Source organism: Anas acuta, chromosome 23 (assembly GCF_963932015.1).
Source record: "Anas acuta chromosome 23, bAnaAcu1.1, whole genome shotgun sequence".
NCBI classification, from domain to species: domain Eukaryota; kingdom Metazoa; phylum Chordata; class Aves; order Anseriformes; family Anatidae; genus Anas; species Anas acuta.
Window position 1 is genome coordinate 3,341,401 of NC_089001.1, and position 25,535 is coordinate 3,366,935.

The 25,535-nt window shown below is 40.8% G+C and overlaps 1 protein-coding gene across 5 annotated transcripts in view; it reads right to left on the bottom strand.

Moving 5' to 3' along the window:
• The window catches only part of ARHGEF12 (Rho guanine nucleotide exchange factor 12), a 74,212-nt gene that overhangs the window by 11,840 nt on the left and 36,837 nt on the right, over positions 1-25,535 (bottom strand). For 3 of the 5 annotated variants that reach the window (XM_068659032.1, XM_068659031.1, XM_068659029.1), the window contains 30 exons: positions 22,617-22,715; positions 22,091-22,140; positions 21,203-21,260; positions 20,335-20,513; positions 19,632-19,709; positions 18,872-18,991; positions 18,126-18,260; positions 16,873-16,944; positions 16,002-16,094; positions 15,273-15,383; positions 14,684-14,782; positions 14,009-14,051; positions 13,506-13,611; positions 12,578-12,715; positions 12,085-12,117; positions 11,204-11,321; positions 10,360-10,465; positions 9,913-10,125; positions 9,334-9,463; positions 9,147-9,182; positions 8,367-8,521; positions 7,963-8,109; positions 7,120-7,205; positions 5,333-5,458; positions 4,423-4,537; positions 2,990-3,090; positions 2,660-2,737; positions 1,174-1,249; positions 595-762; positions 1-88 (listed from right to left, as the gene is read on the bottom strand). In XM_068659032.1, the coding sequence (XP_068515133.1) occupies positions 1-88; positions 595-762; positions 1,174-1,249; positions 2,660-2,737; positions 2,990-3,090; positions 4,423-4,537; positions 5,333-5,458; positions 7,120-7,205; positions 7,963-8,109; positions 8,367-8,521; positions 9,147-9,182; positions 9,334-9,463; positions 9,913-10,125; positions 10,360-10,465; positions 11,204-11,321; positions 12,085-12,117; positions 12,578-12,715; positions 13,506-13,611; positions 14,009-14,051; positions 14,684-14,782; positions 15,273-15,383; positions 16,002-16,094; positions 16,873-16,944; positions 18,126-18,260; positions 18,872-18,991; positions 19,632-19,709; positions 20,335-20,513; positions 21,203-21,260; positions 22,091-22,129 (3,047 nt within the window). In that variant the 5' untranslated portion in view covers positions 22,130-22,140; positions 22,617-22,715. The remainder of the gene's footprint in view (positions 89-594; positions 763-1,173; positions 1,250-2,659; positions 2,738-2,989; positions 3,091-4,422; positions 4,538-5,332; positions 5,459-7,119; positions 7,206-7,962; positions 8,110-8,366; positions 8,522-9,146; positions 9,183-9,333; positions 9,464-9,912; positions 10,126-10,359; positions 10,466-11,203; positions 11,322-12,084; positions 12,118-12,577; positions 12,716-13,505; positions 13,612-14,008; positions 14,052-14,683; positions 14,783-15,272; positions 15,384-16,001; positions 16,095-16,872; positions 16,945-18,125; positions 18,261-18,871; positions 18,992-19,631; positions 19,710-20,334; positions 20,514-21,202; positions 21,261-22,090; positions 22,141-22,616; positions 22,716-25,535) is intronic. The other 2 variants (XM_068659028.1, XM_068659027.1) reach the window with 1 other exon arrangement.

Here is a 25,535-nt window from a genome sequence, read left to right on the forward strand (position 1 = left end):
ACATTCTTCTCTGAAACCGTCTGTGCCACCAGTTCATAAATATGAGCGCCATTTTCTGACATGGAGATGACGAAGAAAGCTTTGTTATCTGGAGCAACACAGGGAGGGAGGAATTTAATTAGATGCTTTGTTCTGCACAGCTTTCTGAAAATTCCTAGAACTGGACATAACCCCAACCAGAAGCAGTGAGAGAAGAGTTCATGAAATAAACCTATAATGCTACCATATACAAAGATAAATCTTTCTCTGTCCAGGAGATTTGTCTGTTAGTTCAAACTGCTTTGAGACACATTTTTCCCCTCTGTTCCCTCATAATGATTTGCATTTCTAGAGTACCTTTCATCTAATAAAATCAGACTACTTTATCTTAGAGGTCTATTTATAACTCAAGCTGTGCCTAAAAAGGTTATTAACGATGCAGAGAAGTTAAACAGCTCATACAGCATTACAGAGCAAGACGTTGGACAACCAAGAATTAAGCCTACGCATTTCTCCATGTTCTGCTGTGGAACTCTAGACAAAACCAACTGTCCTCAACTGATCTAATCTTCATTTTAGGCTTCCTCCTTTGCTTTCCCCATTGGTTACACTGACCTGTTGCCACCTGACGAACCAGAACCGTGTTCAGCTTGATGATAGGACTGAAGGTGTGTTTGCTATCAGCTGTTGATGCCAAGATTTTACTGTGACACTTCAAGACCAGTTTATCATCCTGTTTCTGCAGCAGCACCAGAATGTCCTCCAGGAGCAGAGTGTAGAGATCTGCACAGAGCGCAAAAGAACCCAGAATGAGTTAAAGATTCGTGGTTTTCTATCACACCCCTGCAGAAAGAAAAAGGCTGCATTTTTGATTACTCATGCAGAGGCACTAATCAGTGCTATGCCATTCTAGGCAAAGCTTGCAAATCTTCCTCATCAAAACTAGAGCAGGGAGCTACAGATGGGATTGGATCATCTCACGACTGACTGCTGTGTCCCTGCATGGCCTTAATGATACTCCAGCACATTTCAGAATTGACAAGAATAATTTAATCAGCTCTGAGAAACACATACACATTATTATAGGTGGCAGTACAAATCCTAATTGGAAACTGCATAAATGCTTTCTCTCTCCCTCCCTCTCGGCAAACACATACAAACCCAACTCCACATCAGCTGAGGAACGGGACTCACCAATAGTTTTGTCGCGATTAACCTTCCAAGTTAGAGGTCCTTCATGAAGCATTTTTCTCTTTGTTAGATCCAAGTTCTGTCAGCAAAAGAAAGGAGAAAAAAATAAGCACTATGAAATTGCTACAGAATCAAGGAACGGTAAAGCATGGGAATTTCAGAAGGAAAGCTACAGACAGGCACTCCAGTGTGGAAGTGAGCAGCTAAGCCTAGTATGGAAAAAGAAACGTGGATCAGGACTGAGGTATGCTTGTAAACCAAAATCTCATGAGAGATGTTTGTTGTCATTCTTCCTCACTCACTGCTCTTTTGCAGATAATGGGGGTGCCAAGTCAAGCTCCTAATGCATTAGGTTGCCCTCTGGTTTCTAGGAGTTTTTCCGATATCCCATACAAAGTTTGCAGTTCTAGTATTATAACAGGTTAATGCTTCAGCACTCTATTTGCAAGTCAAGTATGCCTACAAATGACACACTGATATAAAAATCATTCCAATGATCTGATGGACTTTATAATGTCAATGGATTCTTCAGACATTTCAGTGCTTGTGACATTTAGATCTGCAGGCAAGAAGAAGTGACAATTTTCACAAGTCATCCCTTCCAAGTCTCAGAGTCTACAATCAATAACAGCAAGATTTTGTAACTGCCAGTAAGTTCTTCATTTCCTAACTAAATGCTTGCAAGTTTATTTGTGGAAGACTACATAATACAGTTTTACAGAGAAGTCTTCATATAAAAATGTCTTTGGATACACGCTGACTTTGGGAAAGATAGGGGAGTGATAAATAAAAAACACAGAATCTATGCATGAGACAGACACAGATAGTGGTCAGAATGAAATGGGGTTAAAGTATCAAAACATCACCATCCATCTGAAACATGAAAGCTTCCTAGAGTTAATTTTACTCTGAGGGTGTTTTTGCCCATTCCATTTATCAGCAGTTGACACCAAGCAACCAGCTTTATTAATGGAACTGCAAGAATTTGTAGGAGCCACAGTACTTGTAGCAATGGACTTATGCTTTTACTTGGCTATACCTGTGGATCTCCTATGCTCATCAGCACCTGTATCAGCTCTTCTTTTAAAGCCTAATCTAATGGCTCCCTGAGGCCGTCCCATTTTCAACAGCACAACTAAGACGTGATTACGTGACAGGAATACCCACTCTAAGATTTACCATCCACTAAGTAGCTCCTACGTGATACAGAAGTGCATTAGCTTGCAGGCCCTTAACATTTATCTCACACAACTTACAAGCTCTATCAGCTCTTCTATATGCAGAACCATGTTGTTACATCCACAGAGATCTTCAGGAAGACAGCAAAACTCAAGTTTCTGAACCTAATTACTTTAACTTTTGTACAGAAATGTATATGCCAAAGGCCATTTGATTGTACATCAGAAGACTGCAGTAGAAAGAGCCACAGATTGAACAACAGCGTTGCAATAATGGTGCACCGAGCAATTACTTCAGTGTCGTGACTTACCCTGAACTCATCCATCATGGGATCCTCAGACTGCTTCAAGTAGGAGAGGTCAAGGCGACGCTGATAATCTTCCAAATGCTGAAAAAAATGCATTGGTCACTTTGATAAGCAAAACTCACTACTAGAGCCAGAGAGCAAGCAATCAGGAATACTTCTAGGTTCCCAAAGGCCTGGGACTCCTGCTCTCACAGGAACATGTGGGCCACAAAGCACCTTTAAGCACAATATACAGTCACTAGCACAGAGACTCTAGCCATCTTAAGCAACCTTCTTCCCTTCATCTGTCTCTCTTCTCCCCAGCCCTTGATGCTCACTCCGTTCACCTCCTACCTGCTTGTTCTCAGATTCCTTGACAGCCTGGTTCACGTGGTTCAGAACCTGACGACAATGATCTGCAGCTTTCTTCACTTTCTCTTTCTCTTCAGGCAGTTCTGTAAGAGGACAAGGAAATACAGTAACATCCTCCGATAAAGGATGAAAAGGCCACAAATCTAGCACAGTTTGCCGTCCAAAAATTCGAGAAAGGGAACTCAGATCTGCAGAACACCCTATCAATAAAAGCACTCCATTTCAAAGGTGAAATGATGGGAGAGAATTCTGTCTGCCCTACTCTGATGATGACCACAGACAGCCCAGACTGCACTTTTTTATTTCTTTTTTAAATGGCTTATGACAACTGTTCACTGCACAAACATCAATCAGTAAAGTATTCTGAGTAACACAAAAAGTTTACTAAGACTCCACTGGGGTACAAAGAGAGCACTGGGACAGATCCTTAAAGTCTCACACAGCCAGCTAGTCAAAGTCCCAGGTTTGCTGAGTGGCTGCTTCAGCAAGCGACCAGTGGCTTCTGCATTAATTCTTTATTTATTTACACTGGAAGAGAGAAACAAAGATAATATAAACAGAGAATATCAAAAAGTTGCTACCTAATAACCTTTTCCACCCAGATACTCTGTATTTATTTTAACAGCTTAAAAAAATATTTATCTCTGGCTATGTACATGTACCCTTTCTATAAAAACCAGTCTTGCACTACAGGAAGAACAAACAACAGCCACCTTTCCAGCCAATGTCTCCTGATTATACACAGATAGACACAGGTGAACCCCATCAATTCTCACTACCACAAGCCACATTATGCATTTAGTTAACTGGCAAATAAACAAGGACATCAAGGATAATGGAGTATCACATGCTTTCTTAATTATGTTTAGAGTGAACTTGTAAGCGCAGTATATTTTTTACGAGTAATGAAATTAGACTGCAGCAGGTATCGGTTAGTAAACGTGAAAAGGCATTTTGCGGTATTATTAATCCTCTTTTTGCCTCCACCCTGCTGCAGTCTCCTTTGAGGTAGTTGTAGAGAGCAAGGAGGTCTCCCCTGAGCCTCCTTTTCTCTATGCTTTTTTTTTAGACATTCACCAGCACCTTGATGTCCTTCTTGTAGTGAGGAGCCCAAAACTGAACACAGTATTCGAGGTGTTTAGACCCAAGACTGACTGCCATTCACCTACTTCAAAACACAATTCTCACCCTCCCCCTTTTTTTTTCCCCTATGAAAAAGAAATACTTTAATTGAGAAACAAAGACTGGATTTTTGTTTTGTTTTGTTTTTAACTTGCTCTCCAGTCAGGTCACAATGAAAACAGTGACCCATCAAATTGAACTGTACTTCAATACAAGCTTTGAAATCACATTTGCTTAGAAAACCTGCTGTGATGCAACCACCAACCATGGGCTACCTACTGGAAATGCTTTACCTGTGTACTTAGCAATGTTATCCAGCAGAAGGGGGTACTTAGTCAACCTCTGCATCTCTGTGGGAATGATATCCTTCAGCTGCAACCGGCGACACAGTGGATTACTCTCAGCATCCTAAAATTAAACAGCACAATAACTACATTTGTCATTTTTATTAAGACTATAATTACCTGAACGTGTAACATCTATTCATCACATAAATGTCTATTACTTCACTTTCTGGTAATTAAATACAAGACAAGAAATGCCAAGATCTATCATTCAGACAACACATCCCCTCTCCATTTGCAATTACATATAGGAGAGGCTCATCACAAAAGCAGCAGCTTCCTTCCCTCATTACTTCACAGAGGCCTGGTGCTATCACCAATCAATCTCAGTCACTGCCATACAGGGAAGACATCAGTTTAGCCTTTCAAGCTATAGCAAAACTACAGTACATTTTTCAAAATAACGTCAACCCTCATATTACAGCAGTTCTTCCCAGCCTGTGGTAATGAAGATAATGTTCTCCTCTCCAAATGCCACAAGTATTCGAGTCCCTTTCCTGGTGGGCTGAATAGGTGTAACAGCATCTGTCTTCTGACTGTGGCATGCTTCAAAATTGCACTGCTATAAGCAGTTTTCCCCGCAGAAGAACTCATCTTTAGGAAACAGCCACCCCAAGTGACATGCAATTTTCCTGCCCAGGACAGCTTTTCCTTCCTGCATTGCAACGGGACATTATGCAGTGCTCTCCCTCCAGAAATGATTAGAAGAGATAAATACAGTGCTGGAAATGATCCCAATCTGAAGGCAATGTTAAGCATAATCTCATTATTGATAGCAACTTCATCTCCAGCCCTTCGTTATCCCATACTGGCCACCAGCCGCACCCTCAGGCAGCTCAAACCCTTGCATAAAATTCACCTGCACAAAAGTCTGGAAACGGGAATCCTTCTTCTGACGCGATTTTATGACCTCTAGAGCAAAGGGCTGGTTACTGCAGAACGTGGCAGTTGCGTGTTTTATCTTCTCCTCTGCTGCTCCACTAAACTGTGCCAGAAAGCCATAAAAAGCCAAAATTAGACTCAACTTCAGCAATTGAGAATAGGAATAGAATAGAATAGAACAGAACAGAACAGTTGGAAGGGACCTACAAAGATCTTCAAAGCATGTTCTTGAGGGTGTTATCCAAATGCCTCAAACACTGACAGGCCTGGAATATCAAGCACCTCCTAGGAAGCCTGTTGCAGTGTTTGACCACCCTCGCAGTAAACATTTTTTTCCTAATATCCAGTCTGAATCTCCCCTGACACGGCTTTGTGCTGTTCCCTTGAGTTCTACGTATGCATGAGAAGTATTTCTATGTAAGACAGCATTTTGAACATCCTGGCTTTACGGGTTTGTCATACTGAGGAACCCCTTACATGTCAAACTCTACAGTTCTCCTGTCTCCAGCTCCTACCACATCCAATCATTTCTATAAATGTGCTGCTGATTCAGGGAGAGAATACAGTGCCATGTCTCCACTGTTAGCTGTAAGAGAAGTGGAAAAAACTGCACCCAGATGAATGACAAGGGATTATTTACCACACTGTTGGCCAGCAAAGCCAAGACCAAAGGTCTTGCTTCTCAGGGATACCCATGCCTAAAGATCAAAATATAACATAATCTTTTATTTCCTAAATGAAAATATTATAGAAGCATGGCTGGGGAAAATGATAGCCATGAGCAGGGCTGAGAAATGTGCCGCAGATGACAGATGGCTAATCTGTCACTCCAACTTTTCCCATTCCTGCTACCCAATCTGTGATGCAGCATAGTAACTCCTGAAAATACTCACTCTGCAGAACAAGATCCTGTTTTGTTGTTTTTTTTGTTTCAGTCACTTAGCCAGACACTAGTCAAAAAAATTTAACTATCAATCTGTAACGCTTAGCTTGCTCTAGTTTGCTCAAAAATGAATGCATAAGGTGTTTTTTGCTTTTTCACAGCACACAGGGGAGAACTGAAAGGGTTGGAGGTGTTTCTCTACTAGCCACATCTGATTTTCTTTTTTTTTTTTTTTCTTTTCTGAAATAGTAGACAAGCAGTGGGATTAAAAAAATAATAATTCACAAGAGACTTCTGCATGAATAGCTGAAAAGAATAAGCAGATCAATCTTAAATCCTGAATTATGTAGGCTTGAAAACAACAAAACAGAAGACTCTCAAGAGAGATGGTTTTGGTTTCTGTTTTTTAAAGAATTTACATCACTCCTGCTCGTCATCTGGATCTCAGGAGTCTGAAACGATGCCTGCAACAGTGCTACAAATTTGAAGAGGTTCAGCTATGTAAATTCCAGGATTGGAAAACAGTATTTTAAAATACCTTTAGCTGCACCACAGGCATATTTCAATATTATTGCAATAAATTGTGCTATTACATTTTTCAAAATCCTACTGTCGGTTTATGTCTCCAGAACTAAGCTTCTATTCTACCAACACATCAAGAGGCAATGTTTTTTCTTCTTTAAATGGCTTCCGTCTCTAGACAAATTAAAATCCTATGAGTTGTTCCTGCTTTTCTTCAACACCCTTTCTCTAGCTCTGTGTTGGCTCCATAGAAATGACAACTCTCAGAGCTTCAGTTCCTATTAGCTGGGAATGACCTTAATTAACCTCTGATTCCCATTTTATGAAATGTATTTTCAAGTACAAAAAATGGAGTTTACCCAAGAAAGCAAGTCCTCCCCAATTTGGTCAATAACAGAAGTCTCGTTCCTCTTTCGGACTGCTTTCATCTGATCGTTCAATGCAACTTAGGGGAAAAAAAAGAGATTAGGAGATTTAATATCAATTAAATTGTGTTTGATTTTCAGCATTTATTTTAAAGTAACACCTATTTGAAGAAAAGACTAGACTTAGAATTATTTCAATTACTTAAAGTGTCCTGCAACATAACAAATTTAGCAGAATATCTACGAAAACGTTACACTCCTCCTTTGCACTTCTATCTCACCTGTATTCAAATGACCTTTAAGAACCTCTCCAGTCTTATCTTTCCTTAGGCTCAATATCACTGACTTTTAAAAACGCAAGAATAATGTAGAACACATTTCAAGCCACCTGCCTAACATTTTACAACTTATTCAGTGGCAGAGCTGAAATTCTGACTGAACAGCCCTTTCTCTAAACAATTAGAAAGGGTGACCCCTCAAAACCACCTGCAAGACATCAATCCTTTCACTTGTTTTCATAATTTCTTCAACAACAGTTACAGCTTTTGGAGCATTGGCCTAGAAAGACCATTCATCAAAGCATTGCTCTTTCCATCAAAACATGAACTAGCACAAGAGAGTCTGCATAAACAGATACAAAAAAGCGAGCAACTGAAACACTGGATACTTTATCAAAATATCTTTGTAAATTAGAAATGGGAGAATTGTGTGTGAAAGGAAGAAGCATTATAGGAAGCTGCTTCTTGTTGCCTGTTCACCTGCATAAATTTTTCAGATATTTGTATCCTGAATTTCAGCTGAAACTGTGAAGCTGCAAAGCATCTCAGCTACTCTTACCATGAAGCCCAAGGATATCCTCCAGATTTGAAAAGATTTTCCGCTTGTCACTGGAGTTCAGGATCCCTTCCCGGGTGACACGCTGGTAGAAAACATTATGTAGAACCTTCAGAGTACGGACGTGAGCTCTCTCGGTGTAAAACAGCTCTGAAGAGAGAGGGGAGGGCAGGATTGTTAACTACTGACTTGAAGAGGTGTAGCAATGTGGGATCAGCCCCATCTCAGGATACTTTTCAGTAGTAAATACAAGTTTCACAGACATGAACTATGGAATCCAAAAGTAATACATGGCTACTACTTTGGATAGATTGTTGAAAAGAGACTTTCTTTTAGATGTTAAGAACTCTAAAACTCTGCAAGACAAGATTTTAACTTGGTGAGCTAGAAAAAAATACCCATCTCACCATTAATCACTTCTTGGCGCTTGATTTCATAGGGTTTCAGCCCCATCAACACTTCCCGGCTCACAAGTTGCTGCCAGTTGGGAGGGTCCATGTCCGTGTCAAAATCATATAGCTCATCTTCACTTTGTACATCTGCAAAACCGACACTGTCCATCCTAAGAAGATTAAAAATAGGTCAGATAACTCCCATTCTAGGCATGGATGTCAAAAAGAAAGAAGAAAAATCTAAGTACTTATAGCAGTTGTAAAGCATTATGAATACACTCTCCAGTAAGCTATGTCAGAAGCTACAAAACATATTTTGTAATTTTGTCCTTTACAGAACAACTAAGAGTGAATATCTGTTCTTCCAGTATTTTCATAAACCTCTTTTTAATGATACAGATAAAATAATTTGCTTAAGACCAAATAGCAGGCCAGTGAAAGGGCAGGTTACAATTTCTTTCCTCTGCTTATCTGCAGATACAGAGCTAACAGAAACACACTCACTTAAAAAGAAAACCTGGGAATCTCAATTCCATAGCCCATCAATTCAAATCAGTAGATAAAACACTTAAAATATTTCACCCATAGATCAAAGAGCTTATCTGCATATGATCTGCTCCACCTGTCCTATACACAGATGCCAATGTCTCTTTTCATATGAGTTATTTAAGAACAGGAAAGATCAGGCAGGCAATCATACTGCCTCAGAACAATGAACGCTGCAGCACTCGGCTTTATAACCTATTAAAATCTCAATAAATTCAGTGAAGCTCAAACAGTTATAAGCACACTCACTTGCGAAAAGGCTTTGGCGTTCCCATGTCGACAACTCTACAAAAAAAAGAAATAAAGGAATTATGAGGGAACCACGCAAGAATTTCCCCCCACTCAGACATCCAGCATAATTTCAGAGTACAGGCCTGTCCAGCAACAGCTCTCCAACAGCCACTGCCCCATCCAAGCAAGCAGGGCACTCAGTTACCTCTCAGATTCTCCCTCCTCCTCTGGCAAGTTTTCCAAGGGAGATGGGAATTCAAAAGTATTATTAGGTGTGCGGGGTGTGCCATCCACACAGTCGTTAGCAGGTGGTGCTTCTCCAGTCTGCTTCGAGCCTATGAAAAAATGAGTAAGAAATGTCAAGAACTGTATCAAATTACTAAGAGAACTTCACAATCTCTTCATAGCCTCTTGATTCACAGCCTCATTTCAACTTATAGCTAGAGGAAGTGAATTTGCAGCTTGGCAAGAAAAATCTCCATGATAAGTGTTACCAGGTAATAGTGACTTGTGATTACAAAGGCAGGCACCTGGGGATGCTTTTTTCCTGTTGGATGATCCAACGCCACCATGACAGAAGCCACCAGACAACAATTTCTGGCCATGACAAGACTTCCTGACTTGAACCAGAGTCAGAAAACATGACTAAGCACCCAGGAAAATCACGTCTAGTGACACAGAAACATGGTCCAATTTGTCAGGCTTCTTGCATTAGAAGTGTGCCTTCCATATCCCATTCACAACACAATTTTCAATAGTCCCTCTTAAGTGGTATCATCCTAACCTGCTTCGCTGTCCTTGCTTCCCTCTGGAGATGAAAAGGGACCCGTTGCCAAAGGAGACATTGGGTTGGCAGGTGCGTAGGGTGCATCTGTTCCATCACTGGAGGACCCACTCTGGCGCATCTTGCCAGAATCTGGTGGTTCTGGGCTAACAGAAGACGCTGTAGGTAAGTGCTTTGGATGGCGCTGCTTCTGTATTTCCATGGCTCTGCCAACTAAACAAACACAGAGTCATTACGTTGCTGGAAGAGCTTTTACCTGTTCCCAGTAACCAAAAGATGAATTTCAGGACAACTACTTTAATTAAGATTTATCTGTCTTTAAAAACATGGTTTTAAATAAAAAAATTTACTAAGTCTTTTTATTATTTTTTGTTGTTGTTAAACAACAGAGACTAACTGGCTTTCATACAAGTAGCTGGGGAGCATACATTTCCTTGTCTGACATACTTGCACTGCTGTCATGTCGGCTTGGTCTCCTTGGTGGGCCCAGAATATTCGGAAAGCCTCTTCTCTTTCCTTTTTCATCTCCTTCTTTCTCTTTCTTGATACTTTGCTGCATAATATACAACAAAGAAAAGCAGAGTAAACAGTAAACTCATTTCTTCAGACTCAATTATTTACTGAGATAACGACTAATTCTTTAAAACAGCAGCAGCAGTTTGGTACAAGAAAAGTTTATTTGTCATAAAGGGGGACAGAACTGCTCATGACAGCCTTAACATTCAAAGAAGGCTGAATGCTGATGAAAGCACATAGCTGCTGTGACCAGACACATGGCCATACTGTGGGAGATGACTGAACACACCCATGGAGATGGAGTTTTGGTGAAAGAACTCATTATATAAACGGGGGAATGTGGGTGGCAGGAAGAGTAGCTTTCCTGCACCACAAAGCCTTTGTTTTTGGGCAACTTTCTCAAGAAAAAACTGAAGTAAACCAGCCAACAGACTGATGGGTTTAATGAGGTCCTGAGTTCTGATAGCTTTAATGGGGTCCTCAAATTATTTAATATTATAATAGGTGAAACATTTATCACCCGAAGTTTTAGTAAGTCTTCAACGGTGAAAAGGAAGGTAATTAATTTATAATTGAGGTGTCTGAAAACATTTGTACAACTCAATCTCAACCGTTAGGTTTTCTGTGCAGATTGATAATGCTATATCCTGTTGGTGCAATGAAGACTGTAAAATCATACCAGCTTCTAATGTGTCACGCAAAAGTCTATTCTGAATTCTATTGAAGCATCCACGTCAGACAGTTTTAAACAAATGTGCTCTGGTCACAACACTACTACCTTGATCTTTGGCAAGAAACCAATACGGCCACGCTTCTGCTCCAGGTTCCGAGGCTCTTTAACTTTGACTCCCAGGTGCTTCATGTAAGTAAGAATCACGTATTGCATTGTGGAACTGCCAAATAAACACGCGAAAAGAAGATGGATGTTAAGGAGAAATGTACTGGGGACAATCCATCTTGTCAAGAAAATGAAATAGGTCAAATGCAAAGGTTCCATGTAGAAATGAACCATTTCTGGATTAAAAAAAGCTGAGTGATTTTGTTTAATATGAAACTACGTGTTACACACAATGGAAAATACTCAGCCAATATTATAATCTATCCTTTTGTAAATAACAGATGCAGTTTATGAAAGGCAAACCAGCCTAAGAGGTAAAAATACATATTTTTTTTTTAAGAATTACGAAGAAAGTCCTAAGCTCATGCACTAAGCACATATCCGAAGCCATATTCCGGGAGTTACAGTAAAAATCTGTAACAGTAAAAGGTATAGTAGCTGCAATGAGTATAGTAAACGCTAACCAGCTAGTTGTAGGGTGCCAAACAGAACAGGGAAAGGCATCACATAAATATTAGACTGGACTGAAGCAGCTACAGAACCAAACCAAAGAAATAGATGAGCTCTCAGAAACAGTAATTTTTTCTGGTCTGAAACAAAGGAAACAAAGGAAACAAACTTCACAACAAGAAGAGGTTGGAAACAAAAGATTGATACTTCAAATTCAAGTTAATTATGCCAGCAGATTTAGAAAATGAGAGTTTGGAGCCATGGCCAGCAGAGGGCTGCCTTGTTCTGTTCAGCAAAGACAGAGCCAGCAGAGCAAGCATCAGCAACGGGGTTCTTACTTCAGACTAAGCCCACACAACTTCTATTACCTCTTTTCTTCCTCCAAAGGCTGAGATGTCATCCTAAAAACAAGAGAGAATGTAAAAAAGAAACAATTAACTAACTATTAACAGGCAGTCATATCCATCCAGAGTGTCAGCAGTAGTGTTCAAAGTGTCCTGTGGCATATACAAAAGCCCCAGGAAAAGGAAACGAAGTAAAAAAAAAAAAAACAGGTTATGAAACTACAGGTTTCTACAACCCAGAAGAAGGACCCTGACCTAACAATGCACGAAACAACAAAAGCATGCATGCCTCTGCTATCTGAACAGTAGCCTCCCTTAAAAAGATATATGGACTTCAGCTAAATATTAACATATTTTTCACTATCATTACTGAAATACACTTTGGTAACAAAACGGAGAAGCAATATAAATGTAGTAGTGTAAAATTACTTCTAGTTACTAATTCCTTTGCTCTGCTGCTGTAAGATTCAGGGTGCAACAGTTTTAACCTCCCACAATTATGATTGCTGATACTCACAAGACTTCCTCAATTTTGGCAATAATCTGTTCTGCACATGCTCTTTCCTTCTCCACCGCGTTCCGATCACGAACCCGTTCTGCGTCCAGCTTGGTCAGCTCTCCTTCTGCCAGCGTCAATCCCATACTACGTTTCTGCCTGAAATACACAGTGAGGGAAGCAGCACTTGAAACTGAGTAGTGACTAGTAACAAGGGAAGGCAACCTCTTGACATTCAGAATGTCAAGCAAGTTGCGTTATTGATTTCTGAATAAGAAAGGAGGGGTCATCACAGTTCTCCATAACATTTGCATTCACGGTAAAATAAAGCTAATAAAGTTGTATGATATTTATTAAAAGAGGTAGCCATGGCAATGGTCAAGCAAAAGTGGCTGTTCTTTTTGCAGTATCTCAAGTTGTACATTTGAAACATCTACTTGAACTGAGACACTTTTAACTGTGGAAAAGTCCATTATCTCTTTTGCTACAGCATCTCATGTTGGCACAGAATGCTCGCAACTGTATACAAAAGGGCATATTAATTATTAAATTCTACCATATGCTCATGACAGCTCTCTAAAGTGGATTATTTCTTGTCCAAAGGAGAGCAAAAAAAAAAAAAAAAAGATATAAACTGATTACAAACATGCTTAGTAAGAAAGACTCATGTAATATCACCTAAGTAATAATATTCTGAAATTGACTAAAATAACCTCTAGGAATAAAAAAACGAATCTCTAACAAAGATCTTGCAAAGAACTACTTGCAGCACAGTGTCAAAAGACATTCAAGTGTTGATCATGGTGACCCTGTAGGCCCTGAATATTGCCACCTTCCTGTTCAGTCTGAGATGAATTACTACATCCCTTGAGTTTGGACTTCCCGCATAATGGACACGTTGACTGAGGGCAGGTATGAATTTAACTAAAACTGCACAGGCAACTGTTACCTGAAGTCTTCCAGATTCCTTTGAACTTCTGGACAAACTTTATCTTGCATAGTTTGTATATAGTGGCGATGAAGCTCTTCAGGAATGAGCTCTGGCCTTCTTTTGTCTGCAAGCCAGAAGAGAAAGTTAACAGATTATTCTTTTGAGAACAGCAATAGTCCACGCTACCTTAGAATAAAGTCACTCATACACATCTTTAACCCATCCAAGAATACCCTTTTGCCTTTCACTTACTGATAATTGAATTTTAGAGCATTAAGTGTAAACAGATTTAGTCACATCCAGTATTAAACTAAAAAATAGACATGCCAATGTGACCAGTGCTTCCCACTATTAATGCATGCATTACAGCAAGCATAATGCCCTCTGTAAGAAACAAATATTTATTTGTCTCTTCCTGTAAACACGTGATAATGTGTATCCGAAGTAACCCCAAGTGCATTTCAGAAAATTCCTTGGACTGCCTCCAACACTAGAAGCTGCAGAAGTAGACAGTGACTTACCTAGATCTACAGAGATTTCATCTGGAACTGGAACTTTAAGATTCTGTTAAAAAGAAAAATGGAAAGACATTAAAAAAAGACTGGGGGAACATACACAACAAACAGCACCCCAATTAAACACACAACACATACAGTACAATCCCCTTAAAAAACAAAACCTACAACCTGAACACCTAAAGTTATCATGAAGGAGGCTCCCATCTTGAATATGTATTATATTACACAAACGTATTATATTACACAATTATTTTATCTAAGCATGTGATACTAGCTGCTGCTACACTATGTGGTAGTCTAATTTATGATGGTATAGAAGCTTCGCAGGCTTTCCAACAGACATACAAAATGGCCCAATCCTTGCCACATTAATACACGCAGTGGTTATTAACAAAAAGGGAATGTAGAACAACTAACGCTAGGTTACACATCACAGAAATACTTCTATCAGACAATGCATTCTCTGTGACATACAGACTTACCCAGGCATCTGAGCCTCTTTATCATTTATTTTGCCGTATTTAGTGGTATCATTTTAAACAAAAGGAAAAACAAAAAACCACTACTGATTCTGGAGGACTTATATAACTCCTGAGTTTCTTCCAGTTCAGGAGAATGGAGAATGGTAAAAGTCAACTTCCTGGATACACGAAAACGAGAGAAAGATCTGGAACTTACTGCAGTTCGGTCCAAGAAGAACTGGTAAAACTCAAGAAAGACACGCCGAGTCTCTTTGGAGTTGGTCTGCTTGTACAGGTCTGTGTAAAGGTAGCACAGCTGTGGGAAAGAGGAGAAGAAATTAAGGGATACCATGAGAACTCTTCTAACTCACCAAACTCAAATCTTCCTTTGCTCTATTTCAAAGAATTCAGCATTGCTGGATTGAGAGACTTCCTAGTTACCTTCAGCCACCTACACTTCACAGGTAAGCTCATCACTGACCCTGTAATCAGTGGAGGAGGGAAGGGAAAAGAGAGATGGAAATCAGACCTTCCCTGTAGGTAACTAATCCCACTACCTTAGGCTGGAATTAAACGCTTTCTAGAGCTAAATATTCATTTGTAAACAGCTGAATGTAAGGGAGACAGCTCTCTTCGCCCTTCTCTTCCTTTATCTGAAATACCCTCATGCCTGCACAGGACCTGTATTTCTCTCCTTGCTGATCCAGCAGTGTCACTGGTGATGCTACACAAGAACAAGGAGATCCTGAAATACTCAGGTTAAGACTCCAAATTTTGGCCACAAAAACAATTCCAGAACACCTTACCAATGCTGCAGGGTCAAACTGGGACACCACATGATGCAGAAGAACAGCAAGGTGAGCTGGGCGAGACTTCAGGAGCTCAATGTTTTGGAAACAGCTGCACTGTCCATTAATCTGCAGAGATACAAGGAAACTATTTGAATTATTCAAGAAAGCTACCGTGCAAAAAATAACAAGCTTCTTCCTACAGCTTAGCTCCTCATTTGTTTAATTAAAATAAAAACTGAAAAATTCCAGAGCCTTTGCAATGCCATTCTAACATCCCAGGAAGAGTTTACAATGGGAATATTTCTTTTAAATACACCCCTGTACACTGACTACAATATAATGACATATAGCTCGGAGCAAAGGAGAGCTAAAATAACTCAGAATAAGTATGTCAAAAGCCATAGCAGCTATACTGCTGTGACAATAATGCAGAACTGTTAATAGAAACTTAATAAACGAAAGGGAATCAAATAAGGCAAATGAATTTCTAAAAAGCTTGAAGTTGTAAGAAGAAAGAGTAACAGAAAGAATCAAAGACGGCATATTGTCATAAAATCCCCAAGTGTTACTACTTGGTATGATCAGCAGTAATGAGAATCATATGCCTTAATTCTTAATTCACCACATGAAAACTGTTAAATAAAAAGAAGCAATGGAGTCCTTGCAGTTTACACACAGAAAAAAAAACAGAATTCTGGTTGAGGTAGTGAGAAGGGGCGGCTGAGGACTAAAAGTCATTCCCACCTGCTCCTGCTCAGTGTCAAAGTCATCATCCTCTGCTCCAATGATCTGAGGCCCGATGCGGGATGAAGGACTTCCAACACTCGACTGAGAATCCTGGGGCGAGTCAGAAATGTGAGAAGGGAAGGATGAAAAGTACAGCTCTGTTAGTGTCTTGGAACAGTAAACTTTCTTTACCTAGTCAAAAATATTACCATCACTTTAATTCTTCTTTTCAAATTGCCTAAGAAACCCATGTGCCTTTAGTCAACCTTGTCCGAGTTTATAGTTGCGAGATCCACTTTAGAATATTTCTCCCAAGTTGGAAGCATTCAGAAATGTCAAATCAGATGACTCAAAACGAATTGCATCATCTGCAGACTTCTGAGTACATTAAACATGGAGCATATGACAAATGACAGCTTTGTACAAATGGAGAAATATGACTACAGAAAGTCATGCAAATGAAGGAAAAATACTTCAGAAGTCATCCTGTGGAAGACAGCAGTACTTTCAGATAGCTCAGAACTTCCTGCTACGTTCCACTTTTATCCATTCTCGAGGCCATCCCTGATAATACCAGCCTTATAATTACTTGAATATCCTAAAGACTGGTTTTCATTTAGGGTTGGACTCAAGGAATAAAACATGTACAACAGCTATTTTAGGTCCAGCTGTTTTACTGCTGATTATCTATTTCTCGTCTCTAAATGGGCCTGCTCTTAAGCTCCATAAACATTTATTCAGCTAATTAACATTCCCTGCACAATTTTAATTGCATTTCATTTTCTAAAGCTAAGTTTATGTGTGCTTCATCTAGAAAGCGGGGGAAAACAAGATGTTAATAGGGCCATTACAGGAGATGCTGTCGTTATTTTTTATGGTTTGGACTCACAGTATCTTGAACCTCAGTCTTCTCTGGGCTCTCATCCAGATAAACCCGCTCCTTCAGGCCACTGCGAGGACTCTGGGGAAGAAGAAAGTAACTACTAGTGGGCTAGTAACCTCCCTCCACCTCCTGGCAATCCTCTTTCTCATGTAGCCCTGCAGACATTTGGCTTTATTTGCAAAAAGCATGAGCTGTTGGCTCATCTTCAGTGTGCCCACAGTAATAACCAAGGCTTTTCAGCTGGGCTACCACTCAGCTGTTGGTTCCCAGCCTGTATTGCTGCATGCAGTTATTTCACCCTAACTGTAGAATTCTGGACTCCATGAATTTCGAGAGCTTTCCATTACCCCCAGTCCTTAAGCTTCTCGGCATCCCTTTGGATTGAAATGCTTGCAAGTTTGGTGTGTCAACCACCTCCAGTGATCACTTATCATCAACTCTGACAGCATTAAGGAAGACAGCTATGAATTCTATTCTGCATTTATTATATACAAACACGAGTGACATTTAGTCAGATTTGGAGTTGGTGAGGGAGTGTTTCAAAATAGAGTCATCTGTGCTCATGTTTTGGAGGCACATCTGACCCATCTTCCTTTCCCTTCCAACTGCTCGTACAGATTTAGCTCCCACCTCCATAAGTTAAACAACAAACTTAGGCCAAAGTGCGCATAAAGAGTCTCAATTCCTTTGCGCTAATCAGATAGCAGCTTAATTAAGGATTAGGTGCTAAGGCACTGCAATAAGGAGACCATACGAGCACACAGATTGATAACTGATGAGTGAACAGACTAGGAGTATTTACTGTTGGCAATAATTGAAGCTTATTTGGTAAAAGTAAGGCTCTTCCTCACTTTCATGGCAACTTGCCCAGTGACTGGATCTGAGTCACAGCTACCGCAATTGGAACATTAACATGCTCTTAAAAGATACTCTAATTGGCATCTCTCAGTTTTGAGAAAGATGCTGGCATCCATCTTTCTTTGTCTGGTTACAGGGAGTGTGCCAGGAAAATCTAATCCTGGATGAAAACCCAAAACCCACACTATTTATTTCTCAGTCCATAATGGAAAACCAATATAGTATGCTTCCTCAGGGAAATATTTTTGGTGTGTATTTAGAAGCCTACTCTAGTAATACACACCTATACTGAGACACTACAGATCTATAATACACAGAACAATACAAACTTAAACAATCTGCACGAGAAAACCAAATCCGAGAGGCAGAGAAACAAAGTCATGGTGTCATTCAGTACTCACATCAGCAATGTCACTGTTTGGTCGGGATGGGCTGTCACTGCTGTAATCTAGTTTGCACAGACCATCCCCACTCTCTGCCTCCACTTCACTGATCTGCAGCGATTCTGTCACTGACCTGGAGGACAAAACTCCATCCTAAAAAGATAAAAGTGAGTTGGGAGCAGCACAGAGCAAGTAAAATATTTCAAGAGACTGTTATACTCAAACACTAGCTCTTCTAAAACCTAGACAGCCCACATTATTTATTAAACTTCCTTCATGTATTTTTAAAAAGTTGCAATGTTCTTCTAAGAGAAGACAACAGAAAATCACACCAAGTTTTCAGGACTTATAACCTTAAAGGCAGAGAAAAAAAGAGGAAAAATAATACAACTTAAAAAAGGAAAAAAAAAGCTGGTTTTAAGCCTCCAGTCATTTATTCTTCATGGCAAGAATGACTACAGAGGGTTCTTCTGGGTTGCATTGACAAAATAATATACCTCACAATTTGCACTTACTGCTTTAAAAGCAGTTCTTCATAGATTGTTTTGAAGTTCATTGTAAAGCCCACTTCATATACTGCCATTCCACTGTATTACTTGACAGCTTCTGCCAGCCTAATTACCAGTCTCGACTCTAGAGGGTGCAATCTGGCTGTACAAGCACTGAAGAGTGTGGCAGGGAACTCCTGCTTGCCCAGAACACCATCATCCCCCAAGAATTTTCAACCAGAACATACCACAGAGAAGCCTGACACATTGTGTTACCTGAGTACAGCCTGTGGCTTTGGACAGCTGCTCCTGCAGCTGAGTAATGTGCTTCTTTGTTTCCTGTATCTCTTTGAGCAGTCGTGAGCTGGACGATCGGCTGTACTCTTCTTGCAGAGACTGAAAAGTAATTTTATGAGCTTTCATCACTCAGTATCTGCTCAATATCAAAGCTTACAACTAATCTTAGCCTACTACTAATCTTCATTCCATTAACACATCTAAAATAAGAAACAGCACCTTTGCACACCTACTGTCATATCAGATAACTGCTATGGAATGTCTGTTTTATCCAGTTCTCCTCTGCCTTGTGCCATATGAAAATAACTCCATTCTAGAGATTTACTGAATTAATCACAACCGCATCGAGCATACAGCTGCAGACACAATAACTCAGCACCACCGAGGAGCACAGGGCCAATTGTTGCTCCTAGTGAGAAATGACTCACTCTCAGTTAGTCAAAGATGCTTACATGTCCTAGGATTAGACCAGATTGACTGGGTATGTACGTTTCCACTTAAACTACCACTTTTATTTTTTTCCAGTCCTGTCGAAGATTAAAAATTCAAGAGTTGACCAGTCCAAGCAATTAGACAGATCTCTGATGTTAGGCCAGTATATAGAAAAGCTAACCTAAAACACAAGCCACGCAAAGGAATGCTGAATAAGCTACTTAATAGTGATTCAACAACCCATCTTTTTAATTCGCATCAGCCCCTTCCCTCCACCTCTCCTGCATGCATGCAACAACTCCAGTACCTGCAGCCGCTCCTGCTCTTTCTGTAGCATCTTTCTCAGAATCTCCACCTTCTGGTTGTGGACAATATTATTCTCCTCCTAGAAAATATGGAGAAATTAAGGGTCCATTTTTTTGGTGGAGCTGTAAGGAGTGAAGGAAGATAAGGAGAATGGATATGCCTGCTTTCTGCCTACTTCTTAAACATGGGCCCGGAAAAAGACCAACAAAAGGCAATTCCAGTTTCTGCAAATCCTATCCTATGTAGAATGTAATCACTCACTCCTACTTTTGAACATAGCTATCTAAGTTAAACAAAAAGGAAAGAAAGAAAGAAAGAAGGAAGGAAAGAGGTAAAGAAAGGAAAAAAAAAGTGTCTTTGTTTTCCTTACTCTTGTCATGTCTGCATGTCTTACAGCCCAATTTTTAATAGAAATTACAGAATACCTGGCTTTGAGCAGACACTGTGTCAACTCACACCATACAAACTGCAGCCTGTCTCAAAGACAACCTGTGAATAACCTCTCAACTCTCTTTGCATTATCTCAGTGTTTCCTTGCAATATGTTTTTTCCCATGTGATTAAATGCCCACTGGGTGGCCAGACAAATACTGCAGTTCCAATTTATTATTTGTGCAAGAAGCTCAAAACAATTCCTTTGAGAAAAATGACTACATTTTTTCCACTGCTGAACTGGTTCTTTGGAAAGAGTACTTTAGATCATACCCCCATAAGCACTGGGCTAGTAATCCTTTCTGTATTTCCTGATGTGCCAGGCGAATGGGGCGATGTCATGACGGGACACATATGCCCAAACGCTGCCAGATCCACTTCAGACTCAGCCAAGGGAATCTGGGGCGACCCTGGTGGGCGCCCCTGAACAGTGAGAGCTACATAGGAACCCGCTGCAGGGAGAAGAAGAACAAGACACATTTCAGAGACACTTGCAGATTGCTAAGGTTCTCACCCCTAGAGACACAACTCAGACCATTCTTCATTTGTTTGCTCTTCACACCACTGAGCACTGTCAGCACAGTTTTAGAGATCTCTATTTAAATATCAGGTAATCCAAAACATTTCATGATAGCCAACCTTAATGAAAATGCAGGGCAATTTCTAGTCTACCGGGTTACATTTACAGTATGCATAGGCTCACGCCACAAAGTAAACTGTGCCGGGGTAGAAGGAACTGCTAACACCTTCTTCATAGTACAAGAAAATCAACCAGGAATTCACTTATTTGGAAATGTCAGGACTTTGTAAGCAACTTAAAGTAATCTGCATTAACAGTGCCTGAATAGCTGTGGCATTTAAGGTGAAATCAAAATTGGAAGATGCATGGGCAAGGTTTGATGGTAATTTTCTCCAAGCAAAGGAGAAACTACAGGAGCATGGATCAGCTCAAGTCCAAGAAGTCAAAATTAGCCCATGTTTCACTTCACTGCCTGTTTTACACACACCCTTTATCTCTCAGCATGGGATGTGATTGTCCTTGTCACTTGATAGCTGAATCAATCATCAAGCCTTTAAAATTATGCTTTTCATGCTTTTTCAAGGAGCACAGTGACGAAAATAGCAACATGCCTTTACTTACACTTGATCAGCTTTACCACCTCCAAATGGTTTGAGTGTGTTACAAGAGTGCCGTTCACCTGGGGATATGAGAGAGAAAGTAAACACTGGTTAGCTCCTGATTTCTAACCAAGGAAAAAATCCCACTGGGTCCCCACACACTACACAATAAGCAATGTAATAGAACAAGCAACAATATTTTCTTCTTCTCATCTCTATTACTGTGTCTTTCAAGACACTAACAGAGAAACAATTTCTCCCTCTAAGTTTATCTCAGCGAGCAGAGCTCTACAAAAAGAAAGCCATACACACGTACCAAAGAAAAACAAGCAACCAAACATAAGAAAGCAACCCGCCTCCGACTGGGCAGAAGGAAATTCAGGGTAGCTAACTTTATTAATTAATTTATATGCTTGGTTGAAATCCCAGCTCTATCTGTGTCAAAGCGGCTCTAGCACAGCCATCATTTTGCAGCACTGATTTAGATAACCATTTTAGCTAATGACTTGATTTCTTAGTTGTTTGGGACTAAAAGAGAACACTGATTGCGGTGCAGTTATGTGAGTAACAATAAAATCCAAGACAACTATTTATTTGCAGGTAATTAGCAGTCACACACTGCTCCTCTCCCGTGATACCTCTATTTCTCTGTACATGTGATAACTGAACTTTGTAGGATGCTGAACTTGCCAATGAGGTTCTGAAATAAGAGTGATCCAAAACAAAACTAACATTCAGCAGTGGGCTTTCAGTGGTTACTGTACATGCCCAGAACAGGGAAACGTAGACCATTCCTCTATCCCACAGGCAAAAAGCAAACATCAGTGCAGAGCCTTCAATGACCTTCTTTCAGGGAAAGAGCTCATTTAATACCAAGGATCTGTTTCTAGGATGATGTGAATGCCCTTACCTTGATAATTCTATCACCTGTTTGCACTCCAGCCCGCATGGCTGCTCCATCTACAGAGGCAAGAAACCATTCAGTTCCAATTTCAATACAAATCATACAAACCAAAAACAGCTGAAGCACTTCTGTAGTTCCATGCATAGCTACTTCCCACACTCACCCAAGCTTCTTCTTTCTTTGTCAGATTAACATCTCTGAGTATCTACACTAAAGTAGTTCTGTTCCCGTTTTGTAGTGGCTAGGCTAAACCACAATCCACCGCTTTACCAGGCATAAACTTACTTCCCTTCAATTGCAAGAGGTCAGTTTCCGTTTCCATCAGACACAGGAGGGGCGGTTCACTGCATCCCAGCAGTGTGACACTCTTTGTCCTTGCACATCTATTCCCAAGTTTGTGATAGCTACAGCCATCCCACCCATAAGGAAAGAATTTGGAGTTTTCTACTCCAACTCATGCACATATTTCTTTGATTCACACGAAAACCCTCTAGGCTGCTCTCTGGCTAGCATATTTAGCATGTCTGCTTACCTTCTTTGACGGACTGCACGAAGACTGGATTGTCTCCGCTGACTGTCAGCCCAAATCCATTTTCATCCCGTTGGATAATAACACACCGCTGAACAAGACCTGCATAAGAAAGGTGGGGAAAGGGCAGAAGAAAGAGAAGGAGAGAAATACAAAGAGACACAAGCTAGGCATCAGTCCAAAACCTTATCCTCCTAGATAATCACAGAGCACTGAAAGAAACTGGTACAAGACAACAGAGGGAAAAATATATGAGAGACAGAAACAGGGCAGCAGTCCAGAAACAGATAGGAATGTCAAGACAGGTCAAGCTTATTGCTTCAGTTACACAAAACAGAGATATACAACAGCAGAGATGCAGACAGCTCTGGCACATCAGACACAACTTGAGGTAAAAGCAGCTTGTAAAGAGGAGCAGCAATGTCCACGAACCAATGAGCACAATTTCCCTCTGTCCGTATCAATAGGTCTTCAAAGTGCAGCATGGGGCTGTCATGTTCCCGTACACCATCAAAAGCACCAAATGATTTTTACAAGCTACTTTTAATAAATAAATAAACAGGTTACAAAGCTCTCAAACTAGCATAAATGGCTTGTGCTAATACTGAAAAATCTCATCTCAGGGCACCTTCTGTTCCAGGTGAGAATATTCAAGAGAAGCAGCTCAGTAGCAGTAACAAAGCACGAGCCACGTGTGCTACACTTAACTAGTCTTCTGAAATCAAGACCGTGCTTCCCACTGAGCTATTACTGGGCTAAGTACTGGGCCAAAATCCCAGGAGATGTGAGTTTGAATCTGCTCCTCCTCTAACTTGCTGTGTGACATCAAAGGCAAATTGTCTTTTGTTTTCCCAGGAATCCTCAGCACGCTGTGAACATTAATAGCCAGCAGAGACAGATGTCCTCAGGAGGTGCAGCACTTTGAGAAGGTGAAGTGCTAGACAGAATCACAGAATCATCCGTGTTGGAAAAGACCTCTACGATCATCTAGTCCAATAGCTATGTCTACTGCTCACCTGAAAATGAAACAAGGAAAAAAAAAGGGGAAAAAAAAGCAGCCCCAGCATATTCCTTGCAGAGCACTTCCCTAAGAGCAGCTGCAAAAGCCTACCACAATGGAGCCTTTATCTTGAAAAGCAACTTTAGGAACTCTGAAAAATGCTTCAAGGATGTTTTTTTATTTACATAGCAGAAACCACTAGCTACTAAACATCAGCCTGCTTTCTAACAGCTTGCTTTGCTGCTTCATTTCTGAAGCCACATCAGGCGAAATTCTGACACCAGCATCTCGAGAAAGACTTGGAGTTCTCCTCCACATCAGCTGCCAAAATTGCAGCACTGTTGTTTAGCATGGAGGGGGCAAAGGAAATTGAGAAGATGCTGCCCCAGCAAAGCTGCCTTTGCTGGAATCATTTTCAAGGAATGAATTGGAAGAGACCGTGGAGTCACATCCATGCTTTAAATCACTCTCGTACCAGCACAGCTCCTTTTATGTCTCTGGAGCAACTCCTAATGGAAATGAGGAGCCTCAAGTGCAGACACTGTCCACCCAGTCAGCCCTGTTCTCCTTGAGTGTGGCATACATGAAGACAGGTGTGGGAGCAGTGGAAAAGGTTGCTTTCCAGCACTTCTGCAGCCATCTGGTCACAGAATCCCATCCCGCTAACTCCCCTTGTGCTGATAAAGGAGAAACAAATTACTCCATCCGCAGCAATCCGCAGTAAATTGATGGAATGGATGCAAGGGGAAAGCAGACAAGAGGAAAAAAAACACCACCTTTCACACCCTCTTTATATGCTCAAGTGAAAGAACATGCCTCTCCCTTTTGTACCTCCCATTTTTCTATATGACCAAGCTTCTTCAAGTCTCACTTCACAAGAATGATGCCCCAGGGCGGGGTGTGGGAAAGAGAACATATGCTATTTCATAAAAACAGCTCGTTTTAAACCTTGCTGCCAGACGTGCAGGTTTTATGAGTAAGACACTAACTAATCTTTTGACTCATAAGAACTTTCCTTGCTTAAAGGCACAGCATAGCCCTGTGTACTCGCTGCTCTTCCACGGAATTTCTCTCTTTACCAGCACCAACAACCTTTGGATCTAGGCTACTGATAAGCTCCCTCCCGGAATTAACGTGATGCCAAGGCAGAGGCAGTGCGTTAGGAGACGCAACAAAAGCTGGCCTTACAGAGGATGGCTTCAGTTCTAGGAATGATCGAATTAAACAGTTTCAAACCACAGGTCTCAATTCCACCCAAGACCGCCTTTTAATTTGACAATGGGAAGGTAACAGAAATTAGGTAACAAAACCCAAATTATTCCAGGATTGCCTTTTTCCTGTATTTGTTCACCTCAGATCAGAAATAAGCACTTAGCCCTTTCCCTAACATGATATAAAAGGGTTTAACACAAAACAGTGAGGACCACACAGGCCAGCTGAGACACCATGCTTGACGGAGATACGCAGCAGCTTTACGGTGATTTTAATGAATGTGAAAGTTTTCTGAAGGTACCGCTGCCTGCAGAACCAGGGCAGCTTCAATAGCAGTGCCAGGCTGAGGCAGGTAACCCAAAAAGAGCAGCTCCCAGTGCTCTTCCAGTGCTCTGTGGTGGGGACAGACCCACACAGGACCTCCCCAGCAAACCAGTCATTCGCTCACTTCTGTTCTTTCGGTATAAAACACATTCCACCTGAAATCTGCTTCGTGGGGGAACTTTAAGAGCAGAGCCGTGGTGTTTGCATCACCCAGATCTGGTACCTTGAGCACCTCATTAGACACCCTGGAATGGCACAAACCACCCAGAGCCCAGTGACACACAGCGTGAGGTTTTCAGCAGCTGTTACTGCCATGCCTCGATATCACAAGTACCTCCAGGAACTCGTGCTTTAAAACACTGAGCAGCAACTTCACCCTCTTCAAG